Genomic DNA, 18,565 nt, shown 5'->3' on the forward strand with positions numbered 1-18,565 from the left:
AAGGAGCTGTTTGCTCTGGCCAAAAAAAAAAAAAAAATGTCCTTATGAAAAACCCACAAGCAGAACTTCAAGATAACTCAAAGAAAAAAAGAGTTTGATAAGAAAACCAGGGTCACCTAGAAACACTGCACAGCTTAAGAAAGCCAAGAAAACCGGGGTCACCTAGAAACGTTGCACAGTTTAACAAGCCAAGTCAGTGTCAAGCCCTGACTGGAGGCAGTCCAGAGCTGGCAGGCAGGAAACGTTCCAGAATGAAAGTGGCAGGAACTTCTAGAAAGCCTCCATGGTAATGTTTACTGAATCTTTCATTAACTCACTTTGCAAAGCTTGCCAGCCACACTCTATGGCCAGGGCACATTGTTGGCAAGACTGGGAAATCAATGTGGTTTGTCTGCTTTGCCACAAGGGTTCCCTCGTCCTCACCACTGGGACCAGCCCTCCCCATAGACGTTCTTTGCCCTTCCCTGAACTCTGAATTCTACCAGGAGGCGATTAATTGGACGTTTTGTCTGTGTAGCAGGTTAGCATATGGATTTAGGCAATTGTGCTGTGTAGCATTTGGGGAGGGGGTAAAATTGTTTGCTATAGCCAGTAAGATGTAGCTCTGTTTCTCCAAGGCTGTTAAGAAAATGGCATACTCCAGCCTCTTGTCCTTTGTTCACACAGTTACCTCTACCTAGGCCACCTCCTGTTTCCATTAACCTATATCCGGTCTGTGCTTCCAGATTCAGTTTTTGCGTTTTCTTCTGTGTCAAGTCTTCCTCAGCTCTCTGCAAAAACAAATTTTTATTGACATATGCATTTATGAGTTTCATAAAGACATTTTATTCATTCTAGCTTCTTGTGTACTTTGACCATCTTTGTCTTCACTATCCCCTGACTAGTCCCATTCTTTGTCCCTGGTAGTCTCACTTTTTCATGTCATGTATATAAACGATTGTGGGAGGCCACAGTGATCTTTATTTTTGTTGCTTCCTTTGTCTTCTGTGTCTCTTCGTGTTCTTTCTGCCCCCTACAGCAGTGCTAACAACAGCCTGTGTTGTATTCTAATTATTTGTGTAGTTCACACATGCTTATTAGGCTGTCAACCGTGAAGGCAGGAGCCTTTTATTGTTCGTCTCTGTAGTTTTCACATAGTTCCTTTGCCATAGAAAGTGTTTAATGATCAATATGCGAGAGATAAGCTTTCACTAAAAAAATTATACATGCCAAAATGAGTGTCATAGATTAATAAATATTCCTGAAAAACATTTCTTTCTGAGGAATTAGGTAAGTGAATTATAGAATATAGTAGCAGCAGGCACATGCAAGAATAGCCATTATCTGTAATATGTGGATGGAGAATCTAATCAACCTTAAATCAAGTCATAGAGTGGATTTTCCATTTACAGCTAATAAACTCAAACTGCTTCCACACAGTGATTTGTTGCCTTCATTTATCCACATGTCCTTCGGCATTTGAGACACTGGACAATCCAAATAATTTATTGCTCATGCTAATGTACAACCATGTTGGCATCCCTCTCTCTACACCTGCTTTCTTTTTTTTTTTTAAAGCAAGAGCTTTGAGGTAATGGGTCAATATTAATGCTAATTAATTTTATTGATTTTGTGGTGGCAGTTGATTATAAAGATAGATGTTGTGCTTATGTGTTCTCTCCTCTGCCTTAAATATTCAAGTATGACTCATACTTGAGCTGATGTCAGCAAGACCTTTATTCTTTGAGGATGTAGTGATATCACCATGAGTATTCTCTTACTAAATGTGTTTTCACTTTACTTTAAAAAAGATTGCCTCAGAAAGCTAATTAGAAAATTATGCATCTGAAGATTTGAAGTGGGAGGCAAGGTGGACTTTGTGTCACGGTAAAAAATTTAAAAGCAGGCATCAATTACTTCATTTGAGATTTGCTTCTTACACTCCTTATTATTATCCATTTCTTTCTTTTTCTTATTTCCTTCTTTCTCTTCTTTTTTGTTTTTCCTTTTGATTGTTTGTTTTGTTTTGTTTTGAGACAGGGTTTCTCTGTGTAGCCTTGGCTGTTGTGGACTTGCTTTGTAGACCAGGCTGGCCTCGAACTCAGAGATCTGACTGCCTCTGCGTCTCTGAGTGTGCACCACCACACCTGGCCTTTCTCTTCTTCAAATTTGTCCTTCTCTTTGTCCCTCTCTTCCACCACATACTCACTCTTTATGGATGGATATGATTTTTCTTGTCCATACATTAAAAATATGGTTAACAAAACTTGATTTTTTTCAACACAACAATCTAATGTGTATTGGACATTGAATGCGACTAGAGTTCCCTGTCTAGAGTTTTAGGGAGTCACGTTCTCTCAAGCGATCCAATTGTTTTGTTTTGAATTGAAGCAAGGTAGTGAGTGCTGGTCCCAACTGTGTATCCTTGGGAAGCTTTAATACCTTGTGTCTGTGGATCCTCTTTTTAATATGGAAAATGTTCTATTTTCTCATCACATAATAAAGATGGGGGCTGCTGTGCCTCAACACGAAAGTATTTGTAAATGCTGGGTATACACACACACACAAGATGTGTTTGTCTACATTTTGAAGCCAGTAAAATAGGGTGCAGGATCACACAAGAAACCTAATGCTGAACAGCTGGATTGCAACATGAATGTGTTGGAAGCCAGAACACCATTGTGAGTTTGTCAAAAGCATAGGGAACATTGCCTTTCTTATAAGTTCCCCAAAGGGAGGGCTATCCAAAAGCTTTTTGCTAAGCCCTAGAGGAGGGGGAGGGACTTGGGCTTGGCAGAGAATGGGTAGTTGTAACAGTAAGTACTCTTGAAATCTGTACTGCTTTGTTATCTAAGAATAAAATCTCATGGCATGTGATTGAGCGGAAAAAAATCATCCATTAAATATTACATTTGAACAATTATGGTATCTCTGTGAAAACAATGAATCTGTAGACATTTCTCCTTTCTTATTTTTAAGTTTGTGCTTTAGTTGCTTTTCAAAGTCTCTGAATGTTAATGTCTGTTTCCATCCACAACTGATGTTTTCTTCTTACTTTTCTTTTATATCCATTAAAATTCTTGGAATGTTTTGCTGTCCTCTCTTCTTTGTATGCAGTCTAAACAGAAATGGCCTAAGCTAAATTCTTTAGTAGGCCATAAACTCTTAATCGGGGTCCACAAGGAAATAGAGAGGGAGGGATGAGCCTGACCTGTGGTCCCAGTGGGATGATCTAGGTAAGTGTCCATGAAAGCACAGTCAGGGCTCGAAAGAACATGCTAGTTCCCAGAGACAACCAGGGAAGTTCATGGGTAAAGTATTGCCCACTCATGAATAAAAATGAAGGCAGCTAGTCAGGTCAAGGGCAGCATCAATCAAGAAAACAAGGCCGACCCATTTGGTGTACAAAAGTTAAAAGCATCAGACTGTATTGATTCAGTGTCGAAGACATTGGCAGGTGGTCTAGAGTAGATCTCTAAGCATCTAACTGACCTCTTTTATTGGAATCAATTCCCAGACTACATGAAGAATGCCCCTTGAACTAACTTCGTCAGCCAGGGACTGGGTCACTTGGTTATGATTGTTAATCAATAGCTTCCGTGACACTTCTAGGTCCTCTTGTCCATGAAACTAAGTTGAAATGTGTTCTTTTTCAATGTGTGTCATACCATCAGACTGTGAGCTCTGGGATGTGATATCTGTGAGTCTTATTCTTCTGTCCCTCAGTTTCTGTGATATATGTAAGTGTCCGTATTACTGCGTGGTTAAAGGCACATTGGATAGATCTGTTCACTTAGATTTATCACTTTGTACCTGAGTAATTTACTTACAAATTCTCACTCTTGGGTTTCTCATCTCTAAAATAGTGAATACAATAGTGTTTTCTAAGCTTAAAATGAGGTGACAGATTGGGAAGTATTCAGACCAATCTAGGTCTTATCTCAAGAGTAAGAATTCAATCAGTTGTAGCTCTGATTGTCATTGCAAAGGGACATGGGGGTATTTGATGAGGATGAGGCTGAAAATTTGGGAAAAAAAGCTTAATAGGAGTGACCCTGGCAGTGTTCCAACTGTCCCTTCCTTCCTGTAGCATCTTGCAGATGATTGGGAGACTCAAACAGTAAGAGATAATCTTTAAATATCTCTCTCTTTGTGTAAGGCTTGCAATCATCTTGGCTGGGGAAACAAAGATTGAATAGATCTTGGGTGGGGGATGATATTATTTTTATAAACATTTTTTCAAGTGTAGTATACTGCTTTCTGCACATAGCAAGCTGTTGTTAGTTTGTGAGGCCTGTGCCTTTGGAAAACCATCGCTGGCAGCTTGAATGAGATTCTTAGAACAATTAGAGGCTTTGAACACTTACAAGCCAAGGATGGTTTTGACTCCATGGCTCCTACTGGGATTTGCCTGATGTGCTGGGATGATTATCAGATATAATTAGGAAAGCTGACAAGTGAGGAGCTTCAGGGATAAGGATACTTTCCCAGGGACCTTCATTTCTCTGCTCAGAAAGGATCTGGAAGACTGTCTCCACTGTTAAAAAAAAAGTAGCAATGTGTATCACACACAGAGGCAAGAAAAGTCCATGGAACATGACTTTAGGGTACTCGTTAGTTGCCATTGATAGGTTTAAAGTGGTCAACATAGATTTCCTCTGTTAGCTTTTCAGTGTGGAATAAAACTCTCGTGCATTATTGCACTAGGTATCTGTATCCAGTATCCAGTATCTGTAATTTAAAAAATTGATAATAGTCTACTTTTAGAACATATGAATATAAAGAGAGGATTTTCCAACTTTGGGTCTGCTACAAGGTCTATACATCAGAAGCTGCAGACAATCTTTCTCACTTCCTTGGCATAGACCTAAATTTGCCTAGACCACGAGTGTTTTGGGACATATGCTTGCTGACTTTCCTTTAGAGGGAACCATTCCATTTGAGCATCATCTCAATCTTAGTCTTGATTATGTGGAGACAATGTGACAATACATAAAACATAGAAAGGTAATGATCCTTTTATGCTCACTAGCTAGGGATCATAGTGCAGACCGTGACGGTGGTTAGTATTTTGACAAAAAGAAATGCCTGAGAATTAGTGATGATGACTTAGATGTGAAGTTACATCTCTTGTCAACATGACATGAAATTATTGTTATAAGGACTTCAAGTACTAATCCAGTAGTCCTGCTTTCTCCTATAGGTTACCTGTCTGCACGATTTCTTTGGTGATGATGATGTGTTCATTGCTTGCGGTCCTGAAAAATTCCGCTATGCTCAAGATGATTTTTCTTTGGATGAGAATGGTAAGTATGATCACTGGGCTTTGTTTTGCTTTCGTTCTTCTCATTTCTATTCCTTAAGACTTTCATGAGCTTATGTGGCCTGGAGAATATTTAAAAATGTTACCTCACGGGCTGATATTGTTAGTATTCCTCTTTTGTATCTGTGTGCATGACACACTAAGTGAAAGGTCAACTGGATCTCCCAAATGTGAAGCCTTCATACTACATGAAACTTACCATTTACCCCAAATAACAAGCACATTTATTGAACCACATACTATATCAACTGCACCATCAAGAAAGAACTTTTGTAGTAAGAACTACACACATATTGTACATACACGTTTTTCCTAGTCATTTTCCTTTAGCTTTTTGGTATATGGTAATGATTTCATTTTTAGAAAGTTTTTTTCCATATTATTCTTAGTGTCAAACCCAATTTCTACTTCTGAGCATACTACCCCATTCTCTCTGCTATGATTCAGGAGGAAAATTTGAGCAAACTAAAAAGAGTCTCACTAACAGACAACCCACAAACAACTCAAGGCATTTTTACAGCTTTTCTTTTAGAAAAGGTAAATGACTGTGAGATAGTTAACCAGACTCAAACACTATCCGATTTTTCATTCCTTATGCCTCTGCAGCTCTTGATCGTGATCACTAAAGTTCATCAACCAAAATATTATGTGAAACAAACAAAAATGAGCTATCCACTCAATTCAGTTTCCTAAAAAGTTCAGTTGGCCAAAAATTTGTCCTCTGTCATGTTGTTTGATTCTACCTTTCACATCATAAAACAAAAGTAAGAAGCTATGGCCAGTGAGCTGGAAAAATGGCTCAGTAGTCAAGTTCACTTACTGCTCTTGCTCTTAGACTTTATTTCCAGAACCCACACACTGGTTCATGATTGTGCATGAATCCAGTTCCAGGGGGATCCAGTACCACCTTCTGATTTCTACTGGCACTTGTCACATATATAGCGTGCACGCACGCGCACACGCACATACACACACAAACACACACACACACACACACACACACACACACACAGACACACACACACACACGGGCACACACAGATACATACAAAAATGAAGGACACCTTGTAGTCCTGAGTCACTTAAGTGCTTTGGCCTGGGGGATATTCCTGTTTTGAGATTCTGGTAGGGGGCTTCTCCCTTCTCCTAAGCTGCCTGTTTCCTTTTGCTTCTCAGAATGCAGGGTCATGAAGGGTACTCCATCAGCCACAGCTGGCCCAAAAGCTTCCCCAACCCCTCAAAAGACATCGGCCAAAAGCCCAGGCCCAATGCGTCGTAGCAAATCTCCAGCTGATTCAGGTAACGACCAAGACGGTGAGTGTTCTTCTCCTATGTTGACTTCTGCATGAGACAAATGATTTCTTTCATGGTCACCAGTGTTCCCATGAGCACGAATTGTACCATTTCAGAAACATAAAACTTTTGTTTGTAGACAAATATATATGTTCCTCAGGAGCTGTCCACCTTGTTTTTTGACATAGGGTTCTCACTGGAATTAGGGGCTTGCTGATTGAGCTAGAATGCCCAGCATGTTCCAGGAATCATTCTATGTCGCTCCAGTGCTAATATTACAGGTGCATGCACCACACGCTGGCTTTTAAATATGTAACACTCTCTTTAGCTTTTGGGTCGAGGGACACAAAACAGTAAGATTCTAGGAAAGAAGTATAATCAGTGGACTGTCCTTTGTTAAACCTAAGCAGCCTTTTCCCGTTGTTCTGATCTTCCTGACAGACTAATGCTGTTTAATAAAATTTAATAATCATAGTGCAAGCTTTGCATATTATATGCTTTTTGAAAGCTGTATTATTAATTACATAAAATATTGGATTTCTTATGACATCATCAGATATTGTTTAATTTAAATATTTAGTTGTCATATTTAAAAATTAAAAGAAAATGAACTTAATATACATTTTATTTACTAATCCATTCAAAGGTAACTATTTTACCACATGATTAGTATAAGAAAGTAGTGATGACTTACTCTATTAAGCAACATAAGAATGTCTTTCTTTAGCTGAGAGAGGTTAGACTCAGGGAGCCATTCTTCACATGAATTAAACATTTCCATCATTTCTGTTGTTCATCATAATAGCAGTATGAATTAAGTTACAAACGAATAATTATCTATGTTGTTTTTTTAACATTGAGAACCTGAGGTGTAGTTCAGATTCTGATGGTCTCCCCAGTGTCACACAATTATTGAGTATCCAAGGACCAGAACCAGGACTCCTTACCTCTTAGAAGGCTTTCTTTGTACTGTTTTATGTACAAGAGGCAGGGTGTGGGATTCCCAGTGTGTTGAAGAAAGATGTCTTGTGGAAGGTCCTTGCTTCTCAATGTCCTTCACCCTGGCTTCACCTCCAGGCCAGGGATGTGGGTAGGCCAAAAAATGTGGGAGTGCTTTCTGGGTCATTACCTCATGCTGAGTTGAATACAATGACACAGGTAAGTTGACTTTGGTGCCTCTGTAGCTGATGGTTTGCTGTGAACAGACTCTATTAGTTCCCCTAAAGTCACTTTAAGATGAACTGAAATCCTTGGCAGAGATACAAGAAGTTGAGAACCGCCCCCCCCCCCACACACACACCAAGATTTCTCCTCTTTGAGGAGAACTCATTTATATTATGATATTGCAAGATTGACTATGGATATATTTCAGTTGTAGGCACTTGTCTAATGTAAGTGAAATGCTAGGTTCCACCCACAAATATTGCAAGGATGGGTAAACAAATCTGTTTTCCAACAGGGAAGACTCATCTCCATTTTATTTAAAGGATCACAACTGTATAATTTCCAAGATATAGATATAGGTTTAAAAATTCACATTTCATCTTGTAAACCTACAGCATCTCACAATCTATGTCTGAATTTAGCTTGAGAAATAGCTCAATGAACAAATTCCAGAACTGTTTCTGGGCTCTCAGTTCTTGCTTTCTTGATGGATTAGTCTGGGAAGAGGAACAAAAGCATTTTTATTTAGCAGAAACAATTAACCGGAGCAGTCAAGACACAGCACCCAAGGGCACATTGGAATGGATGTGTGACAACCATAGGTCTGTCTCTTGGCTTTGTTACGAAGTAAGTCTTAGCTACCTTGGCTCCTCTTGGATAGGCTTCCAGAGAAAGTCTCTGTGCAAGTACAGAGGAAACAGAATATTTAGACTAGAACAAAAGAAAGCCTAGAGCATCTCGATATGAGAAAACGTGGAACTGACTGACTTATGAGTTGAGATCTCCCTGTGTAAGGCATTAAGAAGATAACAAACACAAGGCTGAGAGTAAATCATACAAGCATCACAGTAGGAGATAAGAGGGAAATTGTGAAATAGAGACTGTGACCAAATTCTGAAACCTTCCTCCATAAAGGAGAGGAAGAGCTACCTACTTTAAACTAGGCCAAATTTCCCGAATCTCCATCTCTGTGGTTAAAGAGATGTTAGTAACCAGAAGAATCATGTGAGATAACATATAAAATGTTTCAAAAATAACCATACATACAAAAAATAATAATGGGGGAGCTAGAATTTTTGGATTTGGGGGGAGGTAGGCTGAGATTACTTTTGGTGAGTCCTTTAGAATAAACACCATATCAAAACAAGCAGGCTTGATTTTTGAGTGTGTCTCAATATTGATATTACAATGGGGTGATCAGGTCAGGATGAAGTGAATGAGCATTAAAGTCAGCTTGGTAGCCAATTGTCATGGGTTGGAAACAAGACACATGCTGAGAGCCTTCTTTTTTTTCTGGGCCATTCTGGCCAAGTGAACTTGAATTAAGAATGTATACTACCACCTGTATTACTCACTACCTAGACATCTCTTTAATCAGTACACTTGGGACCACTTAGACACATCTTAGTCTTTGGGGATGTATGCATCCTGCAGACAAGGGAGCATACAACTTGGAGAGTCAGGATCAACTCTACCTGGCTGGTGACACTGTTAACCCTTTTTTGACTACCCATACTTGAAAGTGGACTCTTTCTCTGTTCCTTGAAAACTAGGACCCTAGGCCACTCATTTTATTGTAATATATTTAAATCCCTGTAAATCCAGGTAGGTCAGCCTACTAACCTCACCAGCCATCCTGTTTGGGCATGCCCTGCTCCATTTAGACAGGAAACACTGACAAGGCCAAGGAACTAAACATGAGAGCAGGAGCGAGGACAGGCATAGCCACCACCACACCATCCCTCGCAAAAAAAAAAAAAAAAAAAAAAAAAAAAAAAAAAAAAAAAAAAAAAAAAAAAAAAAACAACAACAACCAAAAAAACCCTGTGAGACAAGACCATGTGGAGTTGAGCTTGGCAATTGTGCCACACAGCCGATGACTGCCAACTAAGGGAATTGGCACACAGAACATAGATACCATCTTCTCAGAGAGTTCTGTGACATGAGGGCAGTTATGCCATGCTGTCGCTCTTTCAATGTTCTATTGTTTTGTGACATTGTGTATGTGCCCAGCTGATTTGCTTTATTTAAAGGAAGCGCTTACTAACCACTTTCTACTTTGAACTAGATCATATGCCTTCTTGAAGATGAGTCCCAGGTCTGGTGACTACTCTTACTTTCTTCTTGCCCCCCACCCACCATTTTCCTGATTTCCCCTAGTCCCTGTGAGAAAATTGTCAGAGGAAGATCTAGGAGTACTTGTTTTTAAAAGGAAAGGTCTATGTCACAAAAGATGAAAACAAAGAGAAAAGAGTATCCATGAACTTTGGAGTCACAAATCCCTACACCCAAATTCTGCCTCGGTTCCTCTACCTCGATTAAATCTGGGGATTGAGTTGCGGGTGATGAGAGCAGATCATCATAGGCTCTCAGTAAATGAATAATCCTGTTTTTATTTTCTTAAATATTGATAAGGTGGCCAAAGAGGTTGGAATGAGTTTAACACTCCTTTTGCAATGGAGCAAAAGGAACTGCATTAAAAGAAAAGAAAGGAGATTTGGTCTGTGGATAAAGCTGAGAACAGTGAGACAGTTTTTGTGATTCTCAGGTAGAACAGGAGTGACAAGAGTCAGTGAGGGAAACGAGTCCTTCCCAAGATACTCCCCAATTACTAGAGAGCTAAGGATTACAAAGGGAGGTAAGGGAAAAGGAAGCCTGTCAGTCAGTGGCGCCACTTCCATTCACTCCCAAGGTGGAATGTAACAAGGTGCTCTTTCTTTAACAGAGGTCTCAAGGTTCCTAATGATGTGACCCAGTAATACAGTTACTCGTGTTGTGCTGACCCCAACTGTAAAATTATTTCGTTGCTACTTCACAGCTGTAATTTTGCCACTGTTATGAATCACAATGCAAATATCTAATATCTTCAGGGCTTGTAATGTGTGACCCCCGGAGGGGTTGGGGCCCACAGGTGGAGAACTAACTACTGCTTTATAAGGATTTGCCAGTCCAAAAGCATACACAGGGTTCACCAGTCACTATTTATACCACATCCTGCTTCTTTTATTTGATATTTACAAAGATTTGCTCCGGAATCCATACCAAATGGTATTACTTCAACGTTTTTCTCCCATAATCTGAATGTAAAGTGTGTGTATAAATACATTTTGATCTAGGGTGCAAGTGCAGGGGTTCCTTCAATTTGCCAGCTCATGTCTACAGGTTTCTCCATCTCTCCATTATCATCTTCAGATTTCATCCCTTCAGCAGCCTCTGAGAAAGTATGAGAGAATGTCTTCCTTTCTTCCACAATGTAGTACAGGACAACAAAATTATGAAAAACTGGTGTCCAAGCTTGGAGAATGTCAATGAGAAAGTAAAGGGCTTTATTTACAGATAACTTAATATTGGTCCAGTACGCTAGGGACATAAAATATAAGCATTTAAATATATGTAAAAGATGTAGAAAAATGAATATATGGGAGGGATATTTCTACCTCTGAAGTCATTTGGTTGAAAAGAGTTTCTGAGGGTACAGAGAAAATGATCTGGAAGTTGAAGCAGAGCCCCAAAACTCAAATCTGTAGCTGGCTGATGAAAACTGATGCATGCACATACTTGTGGCTGGCAATATTCCATCTTCGGGCATAGCCACTGAGCTCATTCTCAGATAAGCATGCAAAGAAATGAGGACAATTTTGATATTGGATCTAGAGGAGTCACCTCTTGTAGTTAAAATGTCTCATATCTCGAGTAGGAACATTTTTTGGGGGGGAGGGACTCTGCTGTGTCTGTTTACATAGGTCTCTATGATTGCTTCTTATTCTGGAAGCTTTTGCCACGTTTTGCTGGGAAAGCCCTTGGGCACTGCAGCTAGTCTATTAACTCCTTTAACTATTAACTCCTTTATTTCCTTCCTACTGAGAGTAAATGATTGTTCTGCCTCAGTGAGGCACCTCAGCCTCTTGCCTTGCTTTAGAGTATGTCATTTAATTACCAGAGAGCAAAGTCTTGTACTTAAGCACTGTGCATCAAAATGTACAGCGAGCACAGGTAGCATTATTTATTTGGGGGGCATGGCTTACAAGCTAAATGAACACAATACTCTTTGTCTGTCATCTAAAGCCCTATCTACCCAAGGGTCCTTTCTTTCTTTCCATATTACCTTAGTTGGAGTGATCAACACAAATTGGCTACAGCTATATCTTTGAAGTTATGTCTACTTCTACTCTGAATTCATTACATGCCATCCTGGTCTTATTTCAGAGGCTGGCGTAAGTTTTAAATCTAAATCTAAATCTGGCCTCATACATTTCAGTTTAAAATGCTCCGGAGACTTTCCTTAGGCAATCAAACCCAAACTTTTATTGTATAAACTGAAAAATAAGCCCTAGAACTACTGAGTTCCTTTCCCAAGTCTTAAATTGCTGAAAAAGCCCCGAGGCACTGCTAAATTGCCCACGTTGTCCTTAAATTCGCAATCTTTCTGCTTCAGACTATCAAGTGCTAGGATTATAGGTCTATCCCCCTACCCCAGCTCCACCCTAAATGCCTTACTGGGTCACACAAGAGACCCACCAAAATATGGGTCATATCCTTAGTCTTGTGCTATGTTGTTTGAATGTCCCTCCTGCCACTCTCCTCTCAAAGCTTTGTGAGCTATTTGCACTTTGGAAACACATTGTATCCTCTCACACCTTGTCTGGTGCAATTCTAATGTCTAGAATACTTCCCTCCCCCCTCCTCTTTGCTTAGCTAGTTTCAATTTATTTTCTTAAACGTAGCTTTATTGGTATGAATTAATTAAAAACACACAGTAGGTTTTAGCTAGCTACAGAGTTTGCCACAGTCATCATGATTTAATGTCAGAATAATTGTGACTCCAAAGCAAAGCTCCCAACCGTTAGCAAAAAACATTCCACTTCCATCCACCTCTTTCAGTCCCTGGACACTTGCCTGTCCAGATTCGGTTTTCAAAATACTCAGTGTTGCTTCTTATTTACTTCCAAGTCCCCTTATTTCATATTCTGTCTTTTGGGCTAGAAGAATATGAAGGCCTTTATCCTCATACTTACTTTACCTAATCCTTCCTTTCCTCTCCCCAGGAAGTTATGCATTTATTTCTCAAACCCAATATCTAATCTTTGCCTGCCTCACGGCTAGTGCTCCATAGCTATTGCTAATGGTATGAATGACAGGGCAGATGCCCAAGTAGTTATTTTTCAGCTCATTTGAACATGGATTATCTCAGCAATCACCACAAGGGAGCAACTTCTGTGCTTCTGTTTCTTCCCTTGATGGGTGTGTTTTTGAAAGTAGGGAAACATTATTGTAAGTGGTGGAGAGGAGGCATATCCTCAGGGAATATTCAGGATACAGAACTTTAAACCATATCTGTGGAACTAACACAATATTCTTACACTACCTTTTACTTGAGTGTTTACTATCCTTCTGCCTCACTCAACTATATACCTCGAAGCCACTTCCCTCTGTTTTAGTAGCATACTTCAGAATATCTTTCTAGTAATATAGGTCCTATGATTAAAACATATTTCAGCATAAGAAAGCAGAACATCTCATGAGTAACCACTTAGTTATTCCATTTTGTTGTAACACCTTTCTTTTTACATATTAAAAGTGCTCCTTATCAAGGGGACAGAAAACAGTTTGAAACTGCTATGGAGTTAGCAAGATGTTCAAAACTCAGTTGTCTCATTTCTATTCTGTTCTTGACTGAACACAGGTTGGGTTTGTACCATGATGCTGTTCACAATTATCTAGAACAGATTTCTGTTTCTCTATGCCTTTTCACTCTGTTCTTGGTCTTCTATTCTAACCTCTTTATCTTTCTTGCCTCCATGCCAGATCTTCTACTATCCCTCTTCACTCTTCTGTGACATTTTTTCCCATGTGAGCTCTTCTTTAAAATTTACTTTCTGCTTCTCCAATGGATTTCATTCTCCTTTCTGATAAGTCTACTTTCTGTTTCCTTCTGTTGTTTTCACCTTGGACATGGTAGTAAGGGAAGAGGAGGTGGGAAAGAAAGGGTAGAGATTGGTAGTAGGTGTGTTCTACACCAACCTCATTCAATTGACTCCAACGGGGATATGTCCTAGCCAAAGTAATCATATTTCTTACCCTTAATATAAGGCACATACATTCTCTGTATCTTATCTTAGCTACAAAATTAAGGTAAAATAATACTTTCTCAAGCTGCCTCCCATAGATGTGAGGATCAAACCTGGTAAGTAATATGAAAAAGTTTTGAAAAGAAACAGATCCCTGTTACTGAGAAGCACTGGGCAGGGTGAGGATTCCGGATGGCTTTCACTGTGTGGGACCACATTAACCAAGGGCGGAAGTTTTTAGGACATTTGAAGAATGTGTTTCTTTTCGTTTTGGTTGGATTCCATCAAATCATTTGGTTGATTTTGTACCTTGTTTGAATGGTCTTAGTGTCTTAGGAGAAGAGAACCTGCTCTTTTATATGCTGTTGGTTTTTATTCTGTCTTTTTCTCTTGCCTCGGGTTAGCAAATGGTACTTCCAGCAGCCAGCTTTCAACACCCAAGTCGAAGCAGTCTCCCATCTCTACACCAACAAGCCCGGGAAGTCTGCGGAAGCACAAGGTATTATGTCTCTTATACCTTACTAAACCCCTTTGCACTTAGAGTTTCTTAAAAGGCTGGGTGGGGGTGTGAGCAACCATTGTACTTCAACAACACAGGGAAGCCAGAAGTCCCTCGATTGACTCCATTAAGTTGAAGTCCCAAGAATCCCAGCAGGGAACAAACCTTGAGTCAGTTGAATTGATTTCCCTAGCCCTTGTTTTTAAAAATTTCAGTTAAATTTTAGCATTTCCCCCAAAGCAGTACCAAGATTTTCTTTCTGAAGCAATGATAGAAATCAAACCATAAGCATTTGCCTCACCAATTCCATCATATAGTAAAGGGGATGCTAACGGCAACTTACGTCACTGGGTGTCAGTCAATGGATGTACTGTAAATATAGCAGTTAAAAGTTTCACTGAGTTGGGCCTGGATAAATGTCTTAACAGTTTAAGAACACATACTGCTCTTCAAGAGGATCTAGGTACAGTTCCCAAAACCCACACCATCTAGCTCACAGCCACCTATTAATTCTAGTTCTGGGGAATCTTCTGCCCTCTTCTGTTCTGCACAAGTTCTGCACACATGTGATACACATACTTATGCCGAGACACAAACAAACATTACACAATTTTAAAAGTTGCAATGGGTTACTTTCTTTAGATTTGCTGGACATCAATGAATATTTGGACCCTAGTTTCACTGTGTGTATTCTTCCTAACTAGGGAGACTCTTGTTCAGTGAATACATAAAGGAAACTCATTTTGCCAGTGGCACTGGGAATCATTTTGACCCTTTAGCTAGCCCAAAGAAATACATCATTAAATCATGGCAGTATAGGAGCTGGAGATGTAGTTCCATGATTATTTGCCTGCTATGCCCAAAACTTTATATTTAATAAATACTGTAAATATTTCCCTAGGATCAATTTCCAAAAATATTCCTTCTCAGAAATATCTCCTATGTAGAGAATATGGCATGTTCACTGTTTTAAGTCTCTTATACCTTAGATCGTAAGGATGTGGGGTTCTTTTTTCCTCTGATTATCACTCTGGAGAGCAGGTTCCACTAGGGCTTTTTGTCTACTGGCCCAAAAGTCTTGATGTGACATGCAAACTGGCAAAGTCTCACCAGGATGTTCAGTTCCATCATACAGTGACCAGAACAGAAGATTTTTAGATTGAAATATTTTATAGGACTACTTCAGTAATACTATGAAGTTTTACATAGACAAGGAAATTAAAACCAATCCAGTTAGCTAAATGACTTACTAGGGCAACAAAATTAGCAATGGACCTAGAATGCAAGTCATGCTAGAGTCAGTTAACACTAGTTCGTGTTTTTTAATGTGGAAGTGGGAAGCTCATGAGGCCTCAACCTTAGACAAAGAACTACAGGCAACTAAGGAATGCCAAGAGCAGGAGAACCAGTCTTCCCTGGGGAAGAGCACACCAACTGATTACCCAATACCAAGTGGTCATCCCTGAAAACATACAGACAAGTAACATTATATAGACTGAGCATGTTGCTATTTATGTATTTAGAAACACACACACACACACACACACACACACACACAGAGCTTTTTTTTTTACCTCTATGTGTAATGACATCATGCTATTAGCCTTAACTTGGTCACAGAATGAATATTTGGACCATGGAAATGAGCAAATGAATCAAGATTATCATTTTCCCCACAGAAAGTCAATTGCTAAATACTTAACAGCAGGGCTGGAGAGAGACTCAGTGGGAAAGGCACTTGTCAGGAAGCCTGACAACTTCACCGCAATCCCCAGAAATCTACCCAAGGTTGACCTCTGACTTCCATATGTGTGCTGTAGTGTAGGAAAGTATAAACACACACACACACACACACACACACACACACACACACACACACACACACCCCACTCGATGTAACTTTAAAAACATTTCATAGCATACCACTATCCAATACATTATTATCTTTCTCTACAGCACTCCTTTAGTTTCCTGATTAATTTGGCCTTTGCCTTCCCTGTTATTGATGATGCCTGCTCCTTTCCTGTAATCACCCCCTTTATTTCTGGTATTGATGAACTCAACTGTCTCTGTAATCTTTTTTACCCGGAGGTTGTGAGAGGTGTGACAATCACTTTACACTTTTGGTTATCTGTTAAGTAGCAAAGTTTGTGAATATAGACATTTCAAATGGAAACGACCCATCTCTGATGATGCAGCTTCCATGAAGATCCTTCTAGACTTCATTGCTTCTTAGTGTCCTTTCACTCTATGACTTTCTGAGACAACCTTTCTCTCTGGGAAGTGTGCTCTATGCCAGCACTTTCCTGTGAACTTTCCCAGGGTGCCAGGACTGCTTGGGCATTTTCTCTGCACACACATTTCATTCAGCCTCTCCCTGGCATGTACACCCAGTTCATTTAGGTTGAGAACCAGTTCTGTGTAAATCATTCAGGTGAGTTTTGGTATTGTCAAATTGGTTCCTCATGGTTGGATTTGTAGACACTTGTAGCTTGTTTATTTTTTACTGTATTGTATAAACCCTTTCTGTCACTGAAGAACTAGACAAAGATCATGAGTTGCAGCATTGCCAGAGCTGGACTCTTCTCTTTGTGGAATTCTCAGTGTATTGTGTTCTTTATTTTTTAATTTATTCAATTTTAAATTTTTATTAATTTATTCAGATTACATCTCAGTTGTTATCCCTTCATTTATATCCTCCCATTCCTCCCTCACTCCCTCTTTCACCCTATTCTGCTACCCTAGGTCTGTGACAAAAAGGGAAGTCCTCCCCCACCACAAGGTCAAAGCCTACCAAGTCTTATTCTGGTAGGTGTATTGTATTGTTAAGGTTAATTTGTACGACAGAAAAACATAATAAGTTATATCATACTTTTCTAGTCAAGCTGTTAAATAAAACATATATTTAGATTTTGGCATAATATACTATTTAAAACACTTTTTATCACTTCAAACTTACAGAGGATTTGTAGTAATACTCTGTTATTTCCATTTTGTCCCATTTATCTTGTTTTCTATGCTCTCATTTTCTAGTTGTTTATGGATATAAACCTTTATTTTTTACTGTTTTTCTGGGACATTTGAGATTAAGTTGCAAGTATAATGCTCTATTATACTGAAACATCCAATGTATGCTTCCTAAGAACAAAGAGGTTTATAACCATCACACAATTTTCAACAGCATGAGATTTAATCAACAAAGATTGTTATAGTCTGTGTTCAAATTTTATCAATTTTCTTGGTGACATTCTTTTTCTGGTCTAGGATTTAATATAGGATCAAGCCTTCCATTCATCAGACAGTAGTTTTTTTTTTTGTTTTTTTGGGTTTTTTTTTTTTTGCATTTTTTTAAAAATCTGGAAGGGTTCCTGAAATGTTATCTTTCAGGACAGTACATTCTAGAAATGAAGCTGTGTATCCCTTTCTGTGTATCCCACCAGGAAGCAATGGCTTCACAATTACATGGCCAGAAATGGTAACTGAGTTTACTTTTTTTGCAATAAGCTAAACGATGGTTGTAACCTTGGCTCAGTCATTCCAGTTCTGAGCTTTGCATCATCCCTTCACCCTGCTTGCTACCTGAGCCTCAGGACCAACAGTGTCCCTAGGCAGTGTCCAGAGCAGATCTCATCTGAACTTCTATCCAAGTGGACCTGAAAGGTGTGAGTCACGGTGGAGACAGGAAGCAGGTGGCTGAGGCAATCACTTTCCTTCTGTGGGACTGGAAACAATCTTGAAGTCCTAGCATCCCCTTGTTGACTTTTGATGGCTGTCCTGGGGCTCTAAGCTGTAATCAGATGTTTGGCTTCTCTTAGGCAGCTCATGGAGAATCCTCTAATGCAGCTGCAATGGGGTTAGCCAAAGTCCGCATACTCAAGTGCCGCAATATGGACACACAGTACATCTTAAGGTTGTTAATGAGAACAACATTTCATTTTGTATTGCTATACTGCTTTAACCTTTCACAAGCCACATTCTTGCTTATCCTTGCACTATCCTTGTCAAAGAGAAAGGACAAGTTAGCCTTCCCACTTTACAGAGGAGGGCAAATGTTACAGAGAGTAATGACAGACTCAGTACGATTTGACAAATATTTATTGAAGACTGCTTTTGGAGATAATACCCTGTTAAAGATGTTTTAAAATATAAAAATATAGGGAAGCTCTTTGATTTAATTAAAATCATTTTCAGTTTAGTGATTTCACCAATAGTTATAAACTTGAAGAATTTTCTGCAAAA

At 39.3% G+C, this 18,565-nt stretch overlaps 1 protein-coding gene across 8 annotated transcripts in view; it reads left to right on the forward strand.

The window, feature by feature from the left end:
- Positions 1-18,565, forward strand: part of DCX (doublecortin) — an 87,030-nt gene that overhangs the window by 57,433 nt on the left and 11,032 nt on the right. For 4 of the 8 annotated variants that reach the window (XM_084789230.1, XM_084789231.1, XM_084789233.1 and 1 more), the window contains exons 4-7: positions 5,183-5,285; positions 6,479-6,616; positions 14,232-14,329; positions 17,072-17,134. In XM_084789230.1, the coding sequence (XP_084645356.1) occupies positions 5,183-5,285; positions 6,479-6,616; positions 14,232-14,329; positions 17,072-17,134 (402 nt within the window). The remainder of the gene's footprint in view (positions 1-5,182; positions 5,286-6,478; positions 6,617-14,231; positions 14,330-17,071; positions 17,135-18,565) is intronic. The other 4 variants (XM_084789234.1, XM_084789235.1, XM_084789236.1 and 1 more) reach the window with 4 other exon arrangements.

Source organism: Acomys minous, assembly GCF_964271855.1.
Source record: "Acomys minous genome assembly, chromosome: 7".
Classification (NCBI taxonomy): Eukaryota; Metazoa; Chordata; class Mammalia; order Rodentia; family Muridae; genus Acomys; species Acomys minous.